At 41.4% G+C, this 21861-nt stretch overlaps 2 protein-coding genes across 3 annotated transcripts in view; one reads left to right on the forward strand and one right to left on the reverse strand.

The window, feature by feature from the left end:
• Nucleotides 1–194: 194 nt before the first annotated feature.
• On the forward strand, nt 195–11208 carry VPS26C (VPS26 endosomal protein sorting factor C). The gene is made up of 8 exons (XM_083734813.1): nt 195–345; nt 3662–3805; nt 4296–4445; nt 6287–6367; nt 7321–7395; nt 8650–8800; nt 9167–9319; nt 9913–11208. The coding sequence occupies exons 1-8, from the start codon at nt 289–291 to the stop codon at nt 9993–9995; spliced, it is 894 nt and encodes a 297-aa protein (XP_083590939.1). The 5' UTR covers nt 195–288; the 3' UTR covers nt 9996–11208.
• A 1069-nt stretch (nt 11209–12277) lies between these two features.
• TTC3 (tetratricopeptide repeat domain 3) overlaps nt 12278–21861 on the reverse strand; it is a gene marked incomplete at its 5' end in the record, with an annotated part of 59252 nt that continues 49668 nt past the window's right edge. For both annotated transcript variants that reach the window (XM_083734744.1, XM_083734743.1), the window contains 5 exons: nt 12278–14002; nt 16694–16780; nt 18496–18732; nt 19271–19388; nt 20344–20777. In XM_083734744.1, the coding sequence (XP_083590870.1) occupies nt 13895–14002; nt 16694–16780; nt 18496–18732; nt 19271–19388; nt 20344–20777 (984 nt within the window). In that variant the 3' untranslated portion in view covers nt 12278–13894. The remainder of the gene's footprint in view (nt 14003–16693; nt 16781–18495; nt 18733–19270; nt 19389–20343; nt 20778–21861) is intronic.

The raw sequence follows: 21861 nt of genomic DNA on the forward strand, positions 1-21861 counted from the left end.
TCGGAGGAGCGGCCATTTGCAATGACGTAAGCGGCGCGTCCAGTTTTAAAAATAAACGGCGCCTTAAGGTGTAACGTTACTGGGCCGGATATGACCGTTACAACCCCCCCCCCCGCCAGAGCGAAAGAGGGAGGGGGCGGAAGTGGGAGTGAATCGAAAAGCGGAAATGAGGACTCAACTCTTCCCTCCTCCCGCCCAGAAAAAGAACGGGGGGGGGTGGAGTCACGTGGTCAGAGTCGCAGCTCAGGGAGGCGGAGTCACGTGATCCGGGACCGGGGAGGGGTCGCCATGGGCACCGCGCTGGATATCAAGATCAAGCGGGCGAACAAGCTGTACCATTGTGGGGTGAGTAGCCTTTGGCAGCGGCGTTGGAGCGGAAGGAGACGGCAGGGTCTGCGTTGCTCGTCCCCCGCCCCCATTAATATTTTTTTTTTTCCCTGGGGGAGAGGAAGGCTGCAATTCTGTGCCCCCTTCCTTGCCGGTAACTCCCATTGGACTTGAATGGGCTTCCTCTTAGGCTTCCCCCTGCACGCCGGGCTTCCCTCAGCCGGGCTTGTTTCCGCCCTTAGCCTTCGAAGGATTGCAAGGGTGCCAGCTAGGATGAGTATTTGGCGAGCCTGGCTTCGTTCCCTAGGCAGCAGAAGAAGGGGGCCAGCCATTCTCGCCCTTGCTGCTCCAATTGAGGGAATAATAATAATATTTATACCCCGCCCATCTGGCTGGGCTTCTCCAGCCACTCTGGGCGGCTTCCAACAAAAATAAAAAATACATTAAAACCCCAGTCCTTAAAAACTTCCCTAGACAGGACTGCCTTCAGTTGTCTTCTAAACGTCAGATATTTATCTCTTTGACATCTGATGGGAGGGCATTCCACAGGGTGGGAGCCGCTACCGAGAAGGCCCTCTGCCTGGTTCCCACAAGTAGAGGAGGGTCCTCTCCGCACCAGCAGAGGAGAGAACATAGAGCCCTGCAGCTGCGCCGTTGAACTCCCAACAGCCCCAGATGGCAGGCCAGGGCTCAGGAGTTATCTACAGCGAATAAAGATCCCGTGGCCACCGCTTAGTGTACTGTAGGCAGTACTCACTGGGCATAAGACAATATCCCTGTATGTGCTTTCTCCGTAACCCAGCCTGTGTTGAGATGTGGTGGCATGAAGATCAAAATAAAGCAATTTCCCATTCACAAAGAAATGGAGACTATTGCAAAATTTAAGGCCAGAGATCAGGGATGGAGATGTTGTTGGACTATCAACTCCAACTGGCATTGCCAGTACTTGTTGGTGATGCCCCTTAGAGAGGGTCACAGGTTATGCATCCCTGCTCTACAGATAGAATGCTAGCATGTCTGGAGGAAGGGAAATCTGCTATAAAATCAGTGCTTTTTATCAGGGATACTCAAGGGTACACAGTACTGACACATATTTCTCTAGAAAAAAGCACTGTATAGAATACAAACCTGTTGAGAAGATAGCATGTCTGTTGTCCTGTCCCCAACCTCCGACTCCTGTGTATTATTAATTATGTTGTTGTTGTTGTTATTTATTTTAGCTATAGTGTTGGTAGGGGTGTTTATTTTTTCATGTGACCCAAACCTACAGTTTGAATATAAGCGTCCGGGCATGGTTTTACTGGCTGATCCGCTGATAAACTCACTGTCATTGGATAGGGCCTATTCAACCTAGAGTGTCCCAAATAAAAAATGGAATTGATTATAAGAAATAGGTTGCTGTACTGTACATGCAACAAAACAGAGGACAAGTCTGCATGGCTGAACAGAGACAATTGCGTATTATAAGAGCATTTGAACTAGTGGTGCAGTTGGTGAAAACAAGTGAAAGAGCAGGCTTTTTCAATATTTTTACATTTTCTTTATCCCTATCTGTTAGGGAAACAGACAGTTAATCATAATAATGGAGTGATAGGAATGTGCTTAGAGTGGCAAGGTATGTGCGGAAATTCTAGAGGTTGAGACTTGTTTGGTCCAAAGGTGGAATTGGGGAGACTTAAGTACATGGGATCCAATTATTATTATAATTAAATTAATAGTCGAAAGATTGTGCTTCAGAGCATGGTTTATCTCCTCCAGGATTTTGTTTCTGGCAGAGGCCTCTGGAAATGTATTCGGTGCATAAAGGGCCTTCTCTTCTTTGGTTTCTGATATTCAGAGGTTTAGTGCCTGTGCTCAGAAAGTCCCCATTTAGCTGTTGCAACTTGCACTTCCTCAAGCCCTGTGAAGTTTCTGTGCCCAGAGCTCAGAAACTGCTCACAGTAATGAAATTTCCCATCACAAAATGCGCCTAGAACAAGGGGAGTTTTGAACACTGTGCTTAAGATTTCAGATTAAAACTGCAGAGTGGAAGGAAAGGAGGACCTTTTTCTGCCTCCCCACTTTCAACTACTCTCTGAAGACTGGAGAAGTGACCCTCTTAAGAATATCAGGGGTGTGGGCAGGGGAAGGAGTAGACCATGTGAAAAATGAACATAATATTTTAGCTACAGTTCATTCATTTTCAGCTTTGAATTCTTGTTATAAAGAAGCACACCTGGACATTCCATTGTTGTGCCCATAACCTAGGTTTAAGGTGCCTTTTAGCTCCTAGCTTTCATATCTGTTTCTAACACTGCACACACAGTCAGTAAGTGATCCTGAGGAGAGGATGAGATGCAACACACTTCCTAGAGAAGTTATGTTTTAGAGTTACTTTTAGATGAGCGATCTGGGAACAGAATGTCAAAAATAACTGTTTTGTTTACTCGGTGCCATTGTCAAAATGATTTATAATTTTTTTTACTGGGAATCCCTAAGCTCAGCTAAAGATGTTACAAACTCATCTCTTTAATTATGAATCATAATCTCACTAATACATGGGCTTGCCTTCCTTAGGAAGTCATCTGCCACTACTGTGACACAAACCAGAGCTAGTCATGTTTCATTTATAACCTGTTTCATTTTGGAGAATTCCAAAGCGTGTTGCAACCAAGTGGCACACAGGAAAAAGCTCCTGAATGGAGTGGAGCTACATTTGTCAATGACTCTGTTAATGGTACAGCAGTGATGTGAGTTTTCCATTTCATATGCTCATTTGTAACAACGAATGGGTATCAACTGCAAACACCAATTAGGCAAACTCGACAGTTTCAAAGTTTTTGGTTCTGTTTACTAAATACAAGTAAATTAAATAGGCTAAGTTAGATCACTCTAGAGCAGGGGTTGTCAACCTGGTTCTGCAGCACAAGCTGAATTCTCCTTCCATTGAGCACTGGTAGGCGGTAAGGAAATTTTACCATCAAGAAAGATGCATTAGTGGGCGGTAGGGATAAAAAGGTTGACTACCCCTGCTCTAGAGCATCAGAAAACTTTCCAGTGCAAATTGCTCCAAGTTGCAGAAGAAAAATTTCTAGAAAAACTTCCAGTTAATTTTTCTTCTTCTTGAAAATCCAAATCACTGCTATTTAGCAGTGTCACATAATAGTTGGAGCTAGGACAGAAGAGTTCCAGACAAATTATGTTCTCTTCCCCCATGTAATCCTCCCCACCCCTGGTGAATCATGCTTTTTGATAATGACAGCACATTGCCACTGAAATATATATACAAAAATAACATGAGCAATGGGTTGGTGATTCTTGATTTTTCTTCTCCTCCCCATTTCCACCCACTTAGGAAGTTCTCACTGGAGTGGTGGTCATAACAAGTAAGGATGCAGTCCAGCACCAGGGTATCTCCTTAACAATGGAAGGATCTGTCAACCTGCAACTGAGTGCCAAAAGTGTTGGTGTGTTTGAAGCCTTCTGCAATTCTGTTAAGGTACAAATATGGTTATGGAAAGTTTTCCTAAAACTCTTCTTTATTTTTGTGAAGCTGGAGTATCAAAGGTCATGGTTGGATCATCACCAAAGTATGGAGTGTTAAAATACCCCAAAACTTAGCTTGGCTTTCATAGAGTCACCATCTGTAAAGAGAGATAAGCAACTTCTTCAGTTTCTAAGAGTGAATTTTGAGCTTAGATCTCTCTGAAAATAAAGCTTATTTCAATAAGCAATATCATTGTTCTATCTATATGCCTGCAGTAGTCATGCATTTTGAAGTATTCTGAGGGGCTGATACCTGCATTGGAACTGGTGAAGGGCTAAACTACACAGCGATATATGGCTTTTTATCTTTCCTTTTTTTGTAAATAAGATTTGTTTTATACATTTTGAAAATAAACAGTTAAATAATAAAACTGATCATGGGCCACTTAAATTCTTAACCACACTTTCCATGTTTCATTTTCTTATTTCCCCCCCTTTTGCAGCCTATTCAGCTTATTAACAGTACTGTAGAAATGGTAAAACCTGGAAAACTGCCCAGTGGTAAAACAGAAATTCCTTTTGAGTTTCCACTGCAAGTGAAGGGGAACAAAGTTCTCTATGAAACCTACCATGGAGTTTTTGTCAACATCCAGGTAAGAGAGGCTTTCAGTTTGGCAGTCATAAGCTACTTGTGGGGAATGTGCAACCATAGCTATTCATATTTATTATTTGCATTTGTATTTTTCTGCTAAGCCAGTTTAAAATACTGAAACACACAAGAATTATGATACATATGGTAAAAAGAAGAGTTGTCTTAATTTTGGCTCCTCGGGAACAGATGGCATGAGCTCCTTGGCCAAAGTTTCTCCTAGGCTACATATTGCAAAGCACACTCCATAAATCTAATTTGTTTTCCTGATAGTTTAATCTGCTTCTTTTCAGATAAAAAAAATGCCTCTAATAGAGCACAATAAAGGAGAGTACCTAGTAAAAGATTGTTAAGAGTGCTCTTCTGTAGATTCACCTTTTGATTTCCACTTAAATGACATGGGTGATGCTTCTATACATCTGCACGATGTTTCCAAACTTCTCTCTTTGTGCCAGCTGTCTTTCTTATTTAATGAATTTCCTCTTACCTAGTTTTGGCTCAGACCTCTTCCAGATAGAACATCTGCTGTGAGCAACAACATGACAGAAGCTGTGCCAATGCATATGCTGGGTTACTTCATACAAAGTTTTAACTGAGAAACTGATACATTCACTGATGCTTAAGCCATTTTTATTAAACTGGAGCAAAGGGAGCATTTTCACTGAGGTCAGCGGGAGCTTAAATGGAGGCCTCCGTAGGGCTACTCACTCTTTTTCCTTGTGTAGGATATCTAGCTTGTGAAGTTTTTTGTTCCTCACTCTTGCAGAACATTTTGTTATTTTGAATAAATTGGCTTTATCATTACTGCATAGGCATGTGAGTTCGTGTAGCTTGGTTCAATGATATAAGAAAATAAGTTTATCAGTTGTTAAGATAGTTATTTTTTAAAATTTAGTCGGTCACTTGTAAAAAACAAAAATGACATATAGATGTGTTTCCAGTTGATCTTTAATTGAACACCCCCCACACAAATACATTAAATGCTTAAAAAGCACCAAGTTAAGCACTTAATAAGTTGTACTTTATGAGTTTAACTCCCATTAAAATTAATGATATATATAGGTGTTTAGATTTGGAACACTTTCCCTGTTATAGTTGTTAAAAATGAAGCAAACTAAACAGCAAGGGCCCTGTGATAAAAAAAAATATAATTGGTAATCAAGAGTGCTCTTTGCAGAAATGCTTTCTCTCAAACTACAAGCAGTTCAGATACTTATTCTTAGAACTTGCCTTATTCCTTTACTGTAGGGTTTTGATGATGTAAATGAACTTGCTCACCATGGAATTCTTTTTGAGATGAACCATAGAGTCACAGAATTGTAGAGTTGGTAGGGACCACAACTAGAGCTGCATTGTAGTACAGTGGTACCTTGGTTTTCGAGAGTCTCAGAAGCCAAATGTTTCGGTTTTCAAATGCAAAAAACCCAGAAGTAATTGCTTCCATTTCTGAACGTGCCTTGGAAGTCAAACAGCTTCCCCTGCGTGTTTTTCCATTTTTCCAATTGAACTTGCAGCCACGGTTTTCCAACGTTTCGGAAGTTGAACGGTCTTCCGGAACGGATTATATTCGAGAACCGAGGTACCACTGTAAGTGGGTATTGCAGCACTTCCTGTGACAAGATAATTTCGCAGAAGATATAAACTGTTTTCAACACAGGTTGTGCATAAAAGTCTAATATTTGGGGGGCGGGTTTAAAAGAGGTATTAATTTGTTTTATTTAAACCTAGATTAATCATCAGAAAGATGTGGCTCTCAAATTACTAATCAACAAAATAACTCGTTAGTAGGTTGCATTCTTTTTCCAGTTCCAAGATGGAATAAATGAGTGCTTTTCCTTTGCATAGTATACCCTTCGATGTGACATGCGGCGCTCTCTCCTGGCTAAGGATTTGACTAAGACTTGTGAATTTATTGTCCATTCGCCAGTAAGTACTTGCCAAAACATGCACTGGTGATTTATAGCAGGAAGAATGTGGACCTAAAGTTGGGGGAAATGACAGAAGACGTCGTGTCTTCTGATTCCGAGAAGGCAGGGGTTTTGGTCTGTTACAGAACAGTTAGATAATGATGTGGTTTACACATCAGTGAGCCAAACTATGACTTATTGGGGTCACATTACCATCCTGTCTTCTGGAGAGGAGCTTGCACCTGCACTGCTCTTCCTGATATTTTTAGTGCAGTCTAAACGTTGTCCAAACCTAGGATCATGTTTTAGGTTTTTCCTCCTTAGCCATAATCAGTAGCAAAGGTTTGGCTTACCATGTGCTCACCATGTTATTATCGTTTATGTTCCACTCTCCTTTTAATTCTGTACTGAAACTGCAACTTGTTGCTATGCCTGAGGGGAACACTATCTTAGACTGCCCCCTTACTATAATGAGACTTTTCTTCATAGCCATTAGAGATTATGGGAAGGAGACCTCTTCCCTCTAGGCTGATGGGAGCATGTATCAAAGGACTGCCCCACAGATGGCCAGTTGGGATTGCTGGCACATCTTCCACCAGGCAAGAACGACCTTTCCTATAGTCATCCATTCTCATTCTGGTAATACGTGACTTGAAAACACCTTGGTTCTCAAACAGCTTAGTTGTCAAACAAATTGGCTCCCAAACGCCGCAAACCTGGAATGAAGTGTTCCGGTTTGCGATCGTTTTTCAGAAGCCGAAAGTCCAACGTTGCTTCTGCTTGAATGCAGGAAGATCCTGCAGCCAATCGGAAGCCGTGCCTTGGTTGTCGAATGCTTTCGGGAGTCAAAAGGTCTCCCGGAACGGATTAAGTTCGAGAACTGAGGTACCACTGTAAATATAACGCCTCAGGCGTCATAAATTGACAAATAGTAGACTTACCACTTTGACCCTTCTTTTCATTCTGTCGCAGCCTCAAAAAGGTAAACCAACCCCAAGCCCAGTGGACTTTACTATTACTCCTGAAACTCTACAGAACGTGAAAGAGGTAAGACCCATATTCCTGTAAGGGATACAGTACTAGTGTGCTTACTGAAAATTTGGTTGTTGAGATGCTGTGTCAAACCATGCATAGGTACCAAGGAGCCCTGTTTGTGTGTGTGTTCCTGTCCACCCCCCACCCCCATATGTACGCTCTGGTTTTTTCTTTCTCACTTCCAGTCTGGTGGCAATCCATAGCTGGCCATCACACCTGGCCTGGGTAAACTATTGCACAACAGTCTGTGCAAACCAGCATTGCAATCCCAGTTCTTACTGTGGTTTATCATCTAATGACCATTTGCCCAGTTGAGATGTAACGGCCTGTGGAGAAATCGCCATTTAAAATGTGTTTTTCCTAGAACTGGGTTTGGTTTATTATTTTTAGATGCAGTGTATTTATATGTGGAGGTATGATTGAGACCATATGCTTGGTGGCTACATAATCCAGTTCCTCTCCTTCATGACAAAGCAAATTTGATCGGTCAAGGGTTTTAAAATGTTCAGTGGTTCTGTGCTTTTCCCTAAAATACCTTTCTTTCTGCACAACTATCCAGTCCCATCTTCTGCCATCATGCTTTCCCCCTTTTTAGATAAGAGCTTAAACTACAACATGTAAAGGGTTTTCAGTTTAGGTGATAACAATCTCGTAGAGCAGTTATTAACGGCAGTCCCTTTATTGAGGGTCCTTTTAATTTCTTGATTGCTTGTATTTATTTTTATTTATTAGATTTATATTCTGCCCTTCATCAAAAGAGATCAGGGTAGTTCGCAAGATAAAAAAGGCAATATAAAAGCACAAATAAATAGTTAAAACAGAGGCAACAAAACAATGGAGTGAAACACTAGCTTTAATAAACTTAAATTTCAATGGAAACAGATTTTTTTCTTTCAGTATTGTCTGTGTTTGCTGGAAACTGGTCACAGAAAATGCAGTATTGTGTGGTGTGATTTAGGATTTTAATCCTTGTTTTGCTAAATTAGGAGACTTCTAGTATGAACTTGGATTAAAAGGCAATCATACAGATTTGGCTGGGCAAGTCTACCTTCCTTTGTAACAGACTTGGAGTGACCTAGAGAATATTTCCAGGTTATTTCTTATTTGTAATGTACCTAAAGTGTTGTACAGAGTTTTTGGAAACCGATACAGATCCTGCTTGCAGGTTTAGTTTAATACAAAGGGGAAATCGCAGAACAGAACGGGGGAAATGGCAATTCTTGATTAGATTACCTACCTTCTCCTTTAACTTCACTTTGCATTTAGAGGGCATTGCTCCCAAAGTTTCTCATAAGAGGCCATCTCAACTCTACAAACTGCATCATAACACAGCCCCTCACAGGGGAGCTTGTGGTGGTCAACTCAGATGCTGCGGTTAAGAGTATTGAACTCCAGTTGGTACGAGTGGAAACCTGTGGTACGTCTTTATACATGTCTGTCTATAAATGTTCCAGAGAGTTTGGTTTTTCATTTTAAAAGCACGACAAAGTGTTTTCAACTTAGCCATTAAATTGAAATGCCCCTAGAATAACTGAAAGCTTTGCCAGTAAGCAAGATGGAATACCAGCCATAGTAAAGGTAACACCACATGTTGGAAAATTCCCAAATTTACATGTGTATTCAAATCTCTGAATTTGTAGGACATTTGCTCTTAATTGGAAGCACCCCATCCCTGGCCAACTGTAGGAATGTGCTAGTACTTGAAGCAGCAAGCATGGTAATATGTTATTTAGCAAAGTTTGGTTTCCTTTTAATGCCGCTTTTTTGTCCCACTTTTGCAAAGGCTGTGCTGAAGGTTATGCTAGAGATGCCACTGAGATTCAGAATATTCAGATTGCTGACGGAGATGTCTGCAGAAATCTTCCTATTCCAATCTACATGGTATTCCCCAGACTCTTCACCTGCCCCACCTTGGAAACCACAAACTTCAAAGTTGGTAAGGAATAGATAGTTTGACTTATTCCTATTTATTGGTTGCATTATATAGATACAGGTCTATCAGCAACTTAAAAAATTAATTTTAGAAGCAAGTAGTCCCAGTGGTTTTAGTGTAGGTCTATTCTGAGTGACTAAGGTTGGATATTACCATAAAAAATTGCCTGAAATTGACACGTATTATATTGGTAATTATCAGCTTATTTTCTGAGGTCTAGAATTTAGCAAGGCAACTTGCCGCCAGCATATTTCTTCCCTAGTTAAGTTGAAGCAATAGTTTGACTTGATTTTTCAGTGCTGGCTGTCTGGAACTCCCTGAAAAATGTTGTTTTGATTAAGATAGAGACATACGCAGCACCTAGAAATGCTTGAATATTTTTATGCTGCCTTTCAAGGAACCCAGTTGGAGCTGAATTTTTGAGGTATTACTTGGCACCCAAGGATGTACTGATCTACTTGTCTCTAATGAGATGCTAATCCAGTCTCTACCTAATCATTATTTCAAACCATTTTGCAATCTACAAATGTACTACTAAGATTACAGGGGCTTGGGTGATAATGCTAATTCAAAGATTGTGTCGTTTGTTCCTCTAGAATTTGAAGTTAATGTCGTCGTCCTCTTGCATGACGATCACCTCATCACGGAGAACTTTCCACTGAAGCTCTGCAGGCTCTGATTAATTAGAACAGTTTCAGGAATACCATTAGGAGCAGAAGCCTCCTATCAGTTGGGAATCCAGTGCGTTGGAACTGCGAAAACCAAGCAGTGTGATTGCTGCCATGTGTTCTCAAATCCTATGGCGATAGAAGAATGAAATTTAGGTGTTCTGTACACTTGCAGCTATAAAAGTGCTCTCTCAAGGTTGTTGCCCAGCATGGACCAGCTGAATTTTGCCCTGATTCTGCTGTGGAGTCAAGTGTTTATCAGATGTTGAAGAGCTGCCTCTGCTTATGGTGAAACTGTATCACATACAAGACCACTCTAGCTGAACTACCCCTTCATCTGCTTGATCCTTGTTTGTATTGGTTCTGCTAGCAAGAGATCATAAGAAGGAGTTTTGTTTGCCAATATGTCATTCCAGTTGAAGCCATTTCCTATCCATGTCAGAGTATGCTCACTGTGCTTACATATAGTAATACTATACAAATTTTGAAGAAAATCTACTGAAATCTGAGTAAGAGCAGTGTGGTAGGAATTACATTTACCTAAGCAGTGGACTTACAAACTAGAAAGTAAGTGAATTTTTCAAAAACGACTATATCGAAATTCCTGTTTTCGCCATCGGCATTTTAAATAAAAACTTTGAGTGAATGCTCCTGGCCATCAACTGCCCCTGGGGGATATTTTGGCTTGGGTGCAATGGTTTAACATAAATAGCACAGGATTCATCTGTATTGGAGCACCAACTATAATGATTAGCTCTCATTTGCCTGAAACAGAATGGTATTACACAGCCATCTTCGGACAAGTTTGCCTTTAGAATGAGACGAAATCCACTTGAGTTGAACTAAGGTAAAATTGGGACATAGAAGAGGAGATGGTAGAATAAATACCGTGCTACCTATCCTTGAGAGGTGTCAGCCTACAAGCTTACTAAAGGACTGGAACCACCTGGTGATGTACATTTTTGCCTAGACCTGATCCCATGTCCTTGCTGCATTGCCTTAGCAGGTTCTAAATGTTGTACACCAACCAAATACAGCCCATTCCTGAGTTGTGTCTACTTGCATAAAGTAATGGAATCTGTAGTTCATTATCCAACAGTGCCTGTTAAGTGACGGGAGCTTTGATTTCTTCCTCCAAATATGTCTATTGCTAAAATGGATGAAGTCCTCTCACATATGCAATGTATGTTAGAAAGCAAACTAAAATTCTGTGGCTTGCTCACAGTGTGTCGTCTTATGTAACAACTTGCGTCTCTACCCAAGTTAGGCGTGCACTGGTCTTCCTGGGAAGCGGTTTCTAGAACCTTATTTTGGAATCTACAGGGAAAACATGCTACGAGGTGCTGATGTGTGCCCATTTACTTTTACATACAATTAGCCTACATTTTACATACATACATACATTACATGTAGATCATGTTAGCTCAGCCTTTACAGGAGGTGATATTATGGTCAGGTCTCACAACAACTTTTTTTTTGTCTTTGAGCCTAATAAACGTGACACTGGTGCTCTGTTTACAGTTGTACCGCTAGCAGCACACCTGCCAGAAGTGATGATAGCCCTGCTCAGTCATTTTGCCCGTTACTGCAGCTATTAGGCAGAGTAGGTGAAAAAGCAATACATTGAAAAATAGGAAGGGCAAAAAACTGATATAGGCAACAATAAAAGGGTCTTCCTTTTTAAAAAAAAAAAAGAACTGTAGAAAGGGACAGTAACACTGTGTAGAGAATAGGGCAGGTTAAATAGGGCCATGTACACACCAAGGAAAACACTACTCTGAAACCAAGCTACTGGGGGATTCAGAAGAAAAGCTATGTGACAGAACTCTGTCCAAAGGCAAAAAAGGCAAGTCAAACTGCTGGCAGAGTAACAGAGCTGAGCATGAGACACAGGCCAAGTGTGTAACCCAATTCCTCTTAAGTGAAGGCAGGAATGAACCCAGGCTTCACAAGTGGCAAGAAGCTCTTGGTCTTACCTGAAATGCATTTCTGAGAGATGTTTCAATTGACTCAGGTGGGCTTAGCTCCCCCTAGCGCTCAAAGACAGGAATGCAGACACCACGCAAGAAAAGTTTCAACTCCCATTTCCTTGAAGCTACCTCAAGTTATTAGATAAGGAGCAAAGAAATGCAGGCCACACACAAAAACAGAACAATTATATGCAATGCAGACAACAAATAGCTGCACATCTGAATGCAGCAAGGAACCACTAGCCTATGCACGTGCAACAAAGTGTAGGATTACAAAACAAGGTGACAAAATCCAAAAAGAGGTTTGTCAGACAACTACACAGTTGATATTGTTCATTTTTATTGGTTCAGAGGCTGTAATAAATGTGATTACAAAGTTTTGCTTTGAAAGTATGCGGCTATTTCAGTACTGTATTCTGAATGTAGGTAAAATGAGGAAATAGCATCTAGACAACATATAGAAGGTCTTCAATTATGAATCAAACATTTAAATACAACATTTTGAATCAGAAGGAGTGACAAAAAAGAGATCCATGGGTTAGGGTTGGAATTCCCAAACAGCCTTTTTGTTAAATTACAGGGCATTTTCAGCAATCAACTTAACAAGCATCTTGTCAGTACAAATGCCTCTTAATATTTGATTATCAGTAAAGGCAGCCCATTATTCATCTAAATAACCCAAAACTATGGCTAAGGGCTTGCATTCCTTGACAAGAGTTGCTTTTCTGCAACAATTTAGTGTTTATTTGCCAAGAGGGGGGGGAGAGGAAAATGGTGCATTCCTGCTTCATGAGGAGCTTTTTCCGCGGTTGAATAGAGCAAAGTCATTGTTTTATATTTTGTACCCAGACATTCAATTTGGAAATGTGGGAAGACAAGTTCCTGATGTAATTTAAAACAGTTAATACACAACCTTAATTTCAAAAGCTTTGGTATTCACATGAATTTATTTGTGGCTAATTAAGAACAGTAGGCTATACCAATATAAAATAAGCGTGGCTATTTTTTTTAAAAAAAATCTAAAGCTAATTCCTTACAACAACCAAACAAGCTAGTTTATTTGCTCACTCTGAAGGAAACTATTATGGACTTTGTATGCAAATTTTAAGGAAACCTACTCACAGGTGGTTTGCAAATGCTAGAATGTAGTATGAGAAAATAAATTCAGAGCTGATCTTTCTTTTTCACAAGCAGGAAGATGAGGACTGTTACAGGGTCAGCCTCTCACAAAGCGTTACACAATTTTGTCTGCTTTCTCTTCCACAAGCATGTCTAGGCATCTTTCAAACATGGTTCTCTGGATTCAGTATTCCAAATTTTAGGTTATCTTTGAAGCCAAATATTAGCCAAGAATTATTTTTGAAGGGCAGATTACGAACTTGTTTTTGAAAGCACTGAATACTAAAAAAAACACAAGGTGCTTATGAGTCTACACCTGGAATTTTCAGGCTGTTCTACTGCTCTCATCTGGAAATTTAAAAAAACCTCTCTTAGAACCAGTACCAAGCTTTTAATTCGCTGAACAGTACTGCCCACTCTTAACCAGCCTCCTGAATTCACAAGCATCGCAACATTTGGATCCACAGAAGCTAGAAACAGAAACAGATATTTACTTCCTCCTTAAATATATATATTCATGTGTTAAGGGGAATAAACATTTGTTAGGCAAATTTTGAAGGCTGCTAACTTTCTGTTTTGCTGCAATGCAACCAAGGTATTCATTGCTTATGTCTATGAACCAGATTACTAATGCCAATACAATAGAAACAATTGAATAAAATAGCAGAAATTTTAACTGCATCTTTGCTTAAAAGTATTTCAGAGGAATTGTTTATTGTATGTAACATACGATACTCTAAAACTGATGATGACTCCACACCTTTATCATCATGATTCTGTATGATGTGAATCACATATTCTTGCTAATCTGTATGTAGCATCTAAGTGGTTCTGTTTCGGCCAGGAAGCTCAGGATAATCTTCAGGTAACAAAACATGACGACGACAGGTTGGGCATGTGCTGTGCTCCTTAATCCATGGACCAATACACTGTATGTAAAAAAGCAAGAATTCAGAAACCTTTCATTTAAAAAGTAGGGCTATGGGAGGTGGGCAACATTTTTTTTAAATGACATTTTTCTACAGTTCTGAGCACTCTAGATTCATGCTATGAAAGGAAGACAAGTGGTAGCACCTTAAGCATAACTTTGAAACATTATGGTGCATATAAAAAAGACCTGACTTCAGTTAAAGCCAAACTTCTGCAACTAGGCTTTGAATTCAAACATTTTCTAATAATCACTAGTGAACGACCTATACTAAAAGGCTGACAATTTAATTAGAAGGGCTGTCAACTAATTAAAGAATTCAATACTGATCATTGGCTTTTCGGCAGATTACATCAATGTATGACATTTACACATTAGTCTTTCTGGAAATGTTGGAAGCGAAAGGCAACTCAGAATTCTAATGAAAGCTCCCACTTATTGTCAGACAATATTAAAGACGGCTCTATTAAAGTTTCCTACTACAGGTATACACGAAAGCCCACCAACTGCAACAGCAAATTAAAAAAATCGGAACATGCAATTTCAACTAAAATGTTTACCTTCTCTATCGCTGATATTTAAGAATGTTGCAATCAAACCACTCAAAGTGCTTTCAAATCAGCATAGCAATTGCTATTAATACTAGTAATGTTACTAGTAGTTGTAGACAGTCTTAATGTACTGAATAGGCAACCTGGGCAATTCTTAATTTCTAAAGCATTTTGTCCTAAGCCATATTGTGGCGCTTCACGGAAATGTTCACGTGATTGTAACTGGCTGTTGAGATACAGATACATAAAGTACCAAAAAGTTACATGAGCGGCCCGTTTCAGTCCCCTGAAAGTATGGTGTTTTGAACACATGCCACTACAACCACAAGTATATGTTATAGAGGTGTTGCTTCTCTAGCATATCCAGGACTGAGGATGGCTTGAGCTTCACTGCCTCAATGTGAACTTGGTATTCCTATTTACATGCTCTAGGATTGGGATTTTCAGTCACTGAAAAGTAAATTCCAAAGTAAAACCTTATCTTTCTGTTTAGCCTTTTTGTTTTCTGAAATGTAATCCCAGAATTTTGGCCAACTAAGAGCCAATGCTCATAATACAATCCTTCCAATAGCAAGCAGCAGCCATAAAGGTAAAGTTAAAGGGACCCGTGACCATTAGGTCCAGTCGTGACCGACTCTGGGGTTGCGGCTCTCATCTCACTTTATTGGCCGAGGGAGCCAGTGTACAGCTTCCGGGTCATGTGGCCAGCATGACTAATACACTTCTGGCAAAACCAGAGCAGCACATGGAAACTCTGTTTACCTTCCCGCCGCAGCGGTACCTATTTATCTACTTGCACTTTGACGTGCTTTCGAACTACCGTAGTTTTCGCTCCAAAACACACACTTTTTTGCTCCTAGAAAGTAAGGGAAAATGCTTGTGCGTGTTAAGGGGCGAATGCACGGATCGGAGCCATGGCTGCCGTCAGTCAAGCAAAGCGGGAGCCGCTTGCAGGGCTTCTGTCCCGCTCTCGCTTTGCTTGCTTTAAAGCGACCTGGAGCTGGGGAGGAGGGAGGGAAGGAGAGCCATGGCAGCAAAGCGGGCAGCAGCCGCTTACACGGGAGGAGGGACAGACGCTAGCAAAGGTCCCTGAGCTCTCTAAACAGAGCAATGAGGCTGCAGAGGGACGGCAGGAAAGATAAAATTTAAGCAACCAGCAGCAAAATAAAACCAACCTCAAGCTCTGAGCCACGCAGTGAAAACCAGGAAGTTAAAGAAAAAAGGCTGGGGATGAGGGAGAGGGGAAAACTTCGCAAATCCCCGAGTCTCAGCTGATCCTCTCAGCTGATCCGCTGGGAGGGAGCAGCTTGTTTTCAGGCAGGATAGATTCGAGCATTGTCTGGGTCCTAGTGCCCCTACCCCTTTTTTGTGCTCCATTCTATTGCTGCTGGTGGCTGCTTATCACTCAGGCTGCAAGGAGGAGCGCTTTTACACAGCTAATGGTGAATCCCCTGCAATCCAAGTCCTCCTCACTTGCTCAAATCTATTTTGCCTCAAAACAAGGAGCGGAAGGAAAAGGCTGCAAACTGTTAAATGGAAAAAAACCCAGGCACAGGGCAAGTACCTTAAGTATACCTTTAAAGCAACAGTGCTCTTTTCCTCCCTCCTCCCCGCTCAGCTCACCGAAAAGCTCCTTTTCCAGGCGTGCTCCCTTGAGTGCTTTTCCTTCCCTCCCCACTTAAAACGTGGTTACAAAGCATGGATCCACATGGATCCTCAGGATTTTTGCATTGGGCTACCCCAAACTCACCATCAGATCACATGTCTGTGGCCACAGCATGAACCATAAAAATCATGCACCCACTGTTTCGTTCAGAATATTTTTTTCTTGTTTTCCTTCTCTAAAAACTACGTGCGTGTTATGGTCAGATGCGTGTTATAGAGCGAAAAATACGGTACTAGGTTGGCAGGAGCTGGGACCGAGCAACGGGAGCTCACCCCGTCGCAAGGGAATCAAACCGCCGACCTTCTGATCAGCAAGCCCTAGGCTCAGTGGTTTACACCACAGCGAACACACTTATTTAGACAAAATGTTAGGAGTGCCTGTGTGTGCAGCCTTTGGAGGGCAATCTACAAATTTACAAAGACACGAGCAACAGAACTAATACAAGTTACCTTGCTGGATTTATGATTCCACTTACCACTTTGTGAAATCTGTGTCCACAGTCTAGCACATGCAACATTTCGGTAGTTAGTTCATCGTGACATATTACACAGGGATCATTATCCTATAGAAACAAATGCATTTATAATCATTTCAAAACTAGTTACAAAGCTACTGTTTTCCTACTGCACAGAGAATGACTAATTCCCATAGCCAGAACCTGTGCCTTGCAAGTCCCAAGGATCTCTTAAAGGTGGAAGAATGGAGGTTTCTGTGCCAGACCCCAAAGAGTTGCTGTCAGAAAGAGCACAAAGTACTGGGGGGTAGACAGAACAATCATTTGACTCAGCATATGATAGGTTCCAAACTGGCCAGTTTAGCAGCTTCCATAATGTTACATTTACTATTCAGATATAATCATTTTGAACCACTTTACAGACACAGGCTGTCTCCAACCTTAATTTGGGAAGAGAACACAAAAATCCAGCTTGTTTTAGAGTCGAAAAGTTGGATGTATAACTAGATCCCAAGTTCTTTGACCAAATTCCTATTTAGCAACAGAGTGCGCTTGACTCCTCAGCAACTACCTGAAAATCTACTCCAGAGTTAGAAATTCTCTGGTGGCGTGAAAACAGTATCTGAAAATTGTCTCCTTAACCTCACTTCCATTCACAGAAGCTTCTACTGGATCCAAGCGCCTTTCAAGAAAAAAATTACCCTTTTGTTCACAGGAGGACACCTTTGGACCCAATTCATGGGTAGGCAAACTAAGGCCCAGGGGCTGGATCTGGCCCAATTGCCTTCCAAATCCGGCCTGCGGAGGGTCCGGGAATCAGTGTGTTTTTACACAAGTAGAATGTGTCCTTTTATTTAAAATGCATCTCTGGGTTATTTGTGGGGCATAGGAATTCGTCGTCGTCGTCGTCCCCCAAAAAATATAGTCCGGCCCCCCACAAGGTCTGAGGGACAGTGGACCAGCCCCCTGCTGAAAAAGTTTGCTGATCCCTGAACAATTCATTGCTGACATTTTAAAACTGACTTCATTTGTGAAGCAAGTCATTTGGGATAATAATAATCTTTGACGGTTGATTCCAATGCTGTTCCAGCGGACTTAATGAAACTTCCATTTCCTCTCCCTGAGTGCCCCCCCCACAAAAAAAATCTGCTCTTGTGGGTCCTCCCAACTCTCCAGAGCTGATTCTGAGGGCATGCAGGTTAAAGTCCCTTACACCAGCAGAACTGCAGCGTTGGATACAGCCGCCAAACAGGAAGTCTACAAAATATTTTAAGACTGACGAGGAGCTAACATGCCAGAAGGTTTTCCCTGAGAGCTCAGGAGATTAGAAGATTTCTATGTACCTTTTGAGGAAGGTTTAATTTCAGTATTCTAAAAACCAAGGGTACCATATTTGGGAGAGAAAAAAGTTTTTGGATTTTCAAGAAAAGGGATCTTTTTACCAACTCACCCTCTCTGGCATTTCTCAAGTGTCTTCTACAAAGTTAAAGGCTAAATGCTTGCTTTTAAACATATGCTATGCTAGAGATTGGGGGGGACGACCAGAGGGTTCTATTCAATGCTACAGGAACAGAGTTCCACTCCAGGCAGCAGAACTTCCCCTTCATCTCCTCTCCCATCTTGCTCCCAAAAACTGAATCCCCCAGATTTTGAAGATCTGCAGGTGGAAAGGAGAACATTCTGTTGCACAAGAAGAAGTCTGCTGCACAAGGAGAACAGCAGCAATGGATACAAGCTAGTTTAAAAGAAAATGTTGCCTAACTACGCATATAAAATTATTCATTGTTTTTACTGTTAACATCGACAATGATACAAAGACCTACAGCGGCATCACTTGATTTCTTCCACTTTGATTTTGATGTTTCTCCAACAGTTTTCCAAGGCGTGTGACTTGATGGAGGTGGGAGAGTCGTCTTCTTTGTTTTCTCATTAGCAAGTTTAGACTTGGAGAGGTTAGACACACTTCGTCCTGGTGCCTTCAGCAATTTTTGAGTATGATTTCTGCTCCCTCCAGAAGTGGTGGAAGATGCCCCTTCGATTTTCCCCGAAGAAGGGAGAACCTAAAGAGAGATAATGAAATCTGGTGACATCTTAAGAAAATACCAGGGTTGTAGCTCAGTGATCGAGCTCATGCTTCACATGCAAAAAGTCCCAGCATCTCACGGTAGAGTTGGTGGAGAGGCCTTGCATGGAATCCTAGGCAGCAGCTGCCAAACAGTGTTTTCAATACTGAGCTAGACTGAGCAACAGTCTGAGTATAAGGCAGCTTCCTATAGCCCAATACTCAGTTCTCCCATCCCAGCAGACCATTTGCAACCCACATCCCTAGTCTCCACCCTTGAACTGCTACTGATCCGATGTCTGGCTGTGGTCGCTTTGGCCAAAACTGGTTCTCCAACCTGACCTAGCTGCCTTTGTGGATCAATCCAAGGCAAGGACTTCCATAGATGCAGCTCCTCTATTTCGTAACCTAGACAAAGAGCAGGAACCTGAACTTCCTTGTACCACAGAGACCCCATGCCCTGGCACACACATTATATATATATATTTTTACCATAATTTGTGTTTTCAGCATTTCAAACATTTCTGGCAACTTACCTTTTTCTTGCTTGGACGATCCAAAATAGATTCTGTTACCCTGTTTAGGAGTTCAGCTGTGCTCCATTTGTTTCTATTCTTGACTTGGACTTCTTCGATGAAATTTCCAATATCTGATCTGCAGCAGGAGGAAGAAAAGTTATACATTTGTTAGCAGTGTGAATACATAGTGATGTCACAAAGAGCCTTTTTTTTAAACAACACAGTTCTCTGGATGGCTTGCAGAAAGCTTAGGTGCATGTTAGTCCCCTGGAATATCTGACTCGAATATCTGACTCTCTAACAACATATTCTTTTACAAATATGGAGCCAATATCCAGATATCAATTCATCTCTACCCAAAAGCAACCTGGCAATTTTGCTTCCAACAGTGTTTAGGAAATAGACAATCAGGGTTCCACTACAAGTTCAAAAGGTTACTATACAGTCAAATGGCATGTTGGAAGAACACTTAATTTCCTTAAAACTGCTTCAGGAAAATGCATGCAGGCAAAACACTCAACACAACAAATGGTCAGCATCAAGCCCTATAGGACTGAAAATATTTGAGCAATAGGGTCATTGAGAAACTGAATCTTATCAGTATCCTGAAGCAAGACTCTGCTCAACTTACACCAACCAGTGGAATGCAAAGTAAAAATAACTGGAGACTACTCTTCTATTGATGGCAATGCATAGCTATATGGATGATAAGGCACTGCTGCCAAGTCTGGAGTTTGCCTGTATCGAGACAAAGACCATGATGAAGGACCACAAAGAACAGGTGTGTCTGCTGTTGTCAGATACTGTTCATGCTAATGGCAAGAAGGGCAGCTGCCATTTTTCTACAAGCTCTTGTTTAACCTAGAAAAAGTGCAGTCAGAAGCAAGCAAATGTGGATTGCTCTGCCACGTTATCTTTTTAGATGGTTATGTGCCATTGAAAATCAGGGACAAGGTAGCAGCTTGAACTAGGAAGGGAAAAAACATACACCAAGAGGTCTCCAGCAGAACTGTGAGGAATTGGTTTAACTGATGGAAAATACCTTGTCTCCAGCAGAACTGTGAGGAATTGGTTTAACTGATGGAAAATACCTTGTAAGGTGAGGAAATATAATTATGAGTTGATCAATGACGTCTTCATATGGTTGTGGCAGCGCTGGCCTACTTATAGCATTAGCATGGTCCAGCCCTGCAGTTGCTGCTGGTTCTTCTTGGTTGCTGTGTTGCAGCTGGGTGTCCTGGATAGATCTTCTAGAGTTTCCTGGTGACTGGGGTAGACATATGTAATCAGAAAGTGACATATCTCTGCAATCAGAAGGCACTTCTTCCAAGCCTTTATTTGCCATAGAGTACTTAGAATCTTTCTTGGATATTTTATTTCCCATATGCTTGTTAACTATGGAGTGCAGAGGATTATCATCGTCAGAACTTGAAAAGGTAGAAAACAAATTAGAGGGCAGGTGCGGAGCTGCAGCTGAATACATTACAATGGCTGGATCATTAATAGGAGGCCTCTCGTGTGTTACCTGAGGGAAAAAAGAACAGCCCAAATAAGGCGAGGAATATTTTCAAGCACTCTAAAGAATTCAAGCTTCTGCTACTTCCAGGGTGGCTTTCTTCTTATTATTATAGTGGTGCCTCGGTTTTTGAATGTAACCCATTACAGAAGACCATTCCGACTTCCAAAACGTTCGAAAACCGAGGCGCAAAGGGCAGTCTGCAAATTTAATTGAGAAAATTGAGACACTCAGCGGAAGCCGTTCGACTTCCGAGGTGCATTCAAAAATGGAAGCATTCACTTCCGGGTTTTTGGCGTTCGAAAACCAAAACGTTCGACTTCTGAGACAATCAGAAACCAGGTACCACTGTATTATTATTGCCCCAGCCATTCTGGGCAGCTTCCAACAGATATAAAAACATAATAAAACATTAAAAATTTCAAAGCCTACAAAGTCTTCACAATCAAACTGCCCATTAAAAATTAAGACAAAAAGATACAGTTTCATCTGCTTTACCCAGGTGGGCACTGCAACACCATTGGGTTTTTGGAAAAGTAAGATTTTAAAACTGCGATCTGCTCTTCTCACATTATCCCATAGACGCCAAAATTATAAGCAGAACACTGCCTTGAGATTTTCTGTCAGAGTGCCTTTCACTCTCTTCAGAATGAATCACCACCATAACCCTTTTCCTACTTCAACATCCCCAGGCTCCTCAATGAAGGTGGTGCTGAACTGTGGCAGGTGGGCTGAAGATCTGAAAGCAAGAAGATGGGAAGGGGCTTCTCGACCCTCTTCACCACCCTCTGCTCTTCCAAATAGTGTTGGGGTCTCAAGAAACCGGCTCTCTGAGGTTGCACCTCACTCCAGGAAATGCAACTTCGGAAGCCACTGGGATGTGGCACTGTGTCTCCTCCCTCCCCCCCTCGCCACATGAATTGTTTTGGTACACATCAATGCACTGGAAAGCTCTCATGTTGTAGGAGGTGCTACAACGTATTTTTCAATATGTGAGCTAGATATAATGTTACCTCATGTTTTAGATGCATCCAATCTATAATGAGAATTTCACGGCAGACTGGCTTTCAACACAAAACAGTTAACAAAGACT

This window comes from Podarcis gaigeae (genome assembly GCF_964106915.1).
Source record: "Podarcis gaigeae genome assembly, chromosome: 4".
Lineage (NCBI taxonomy): Eukaryota > Metazoa > Chordata > Lepidosauria > Squamata > Lacertidae > Podarcis > Podarcis gaigeae.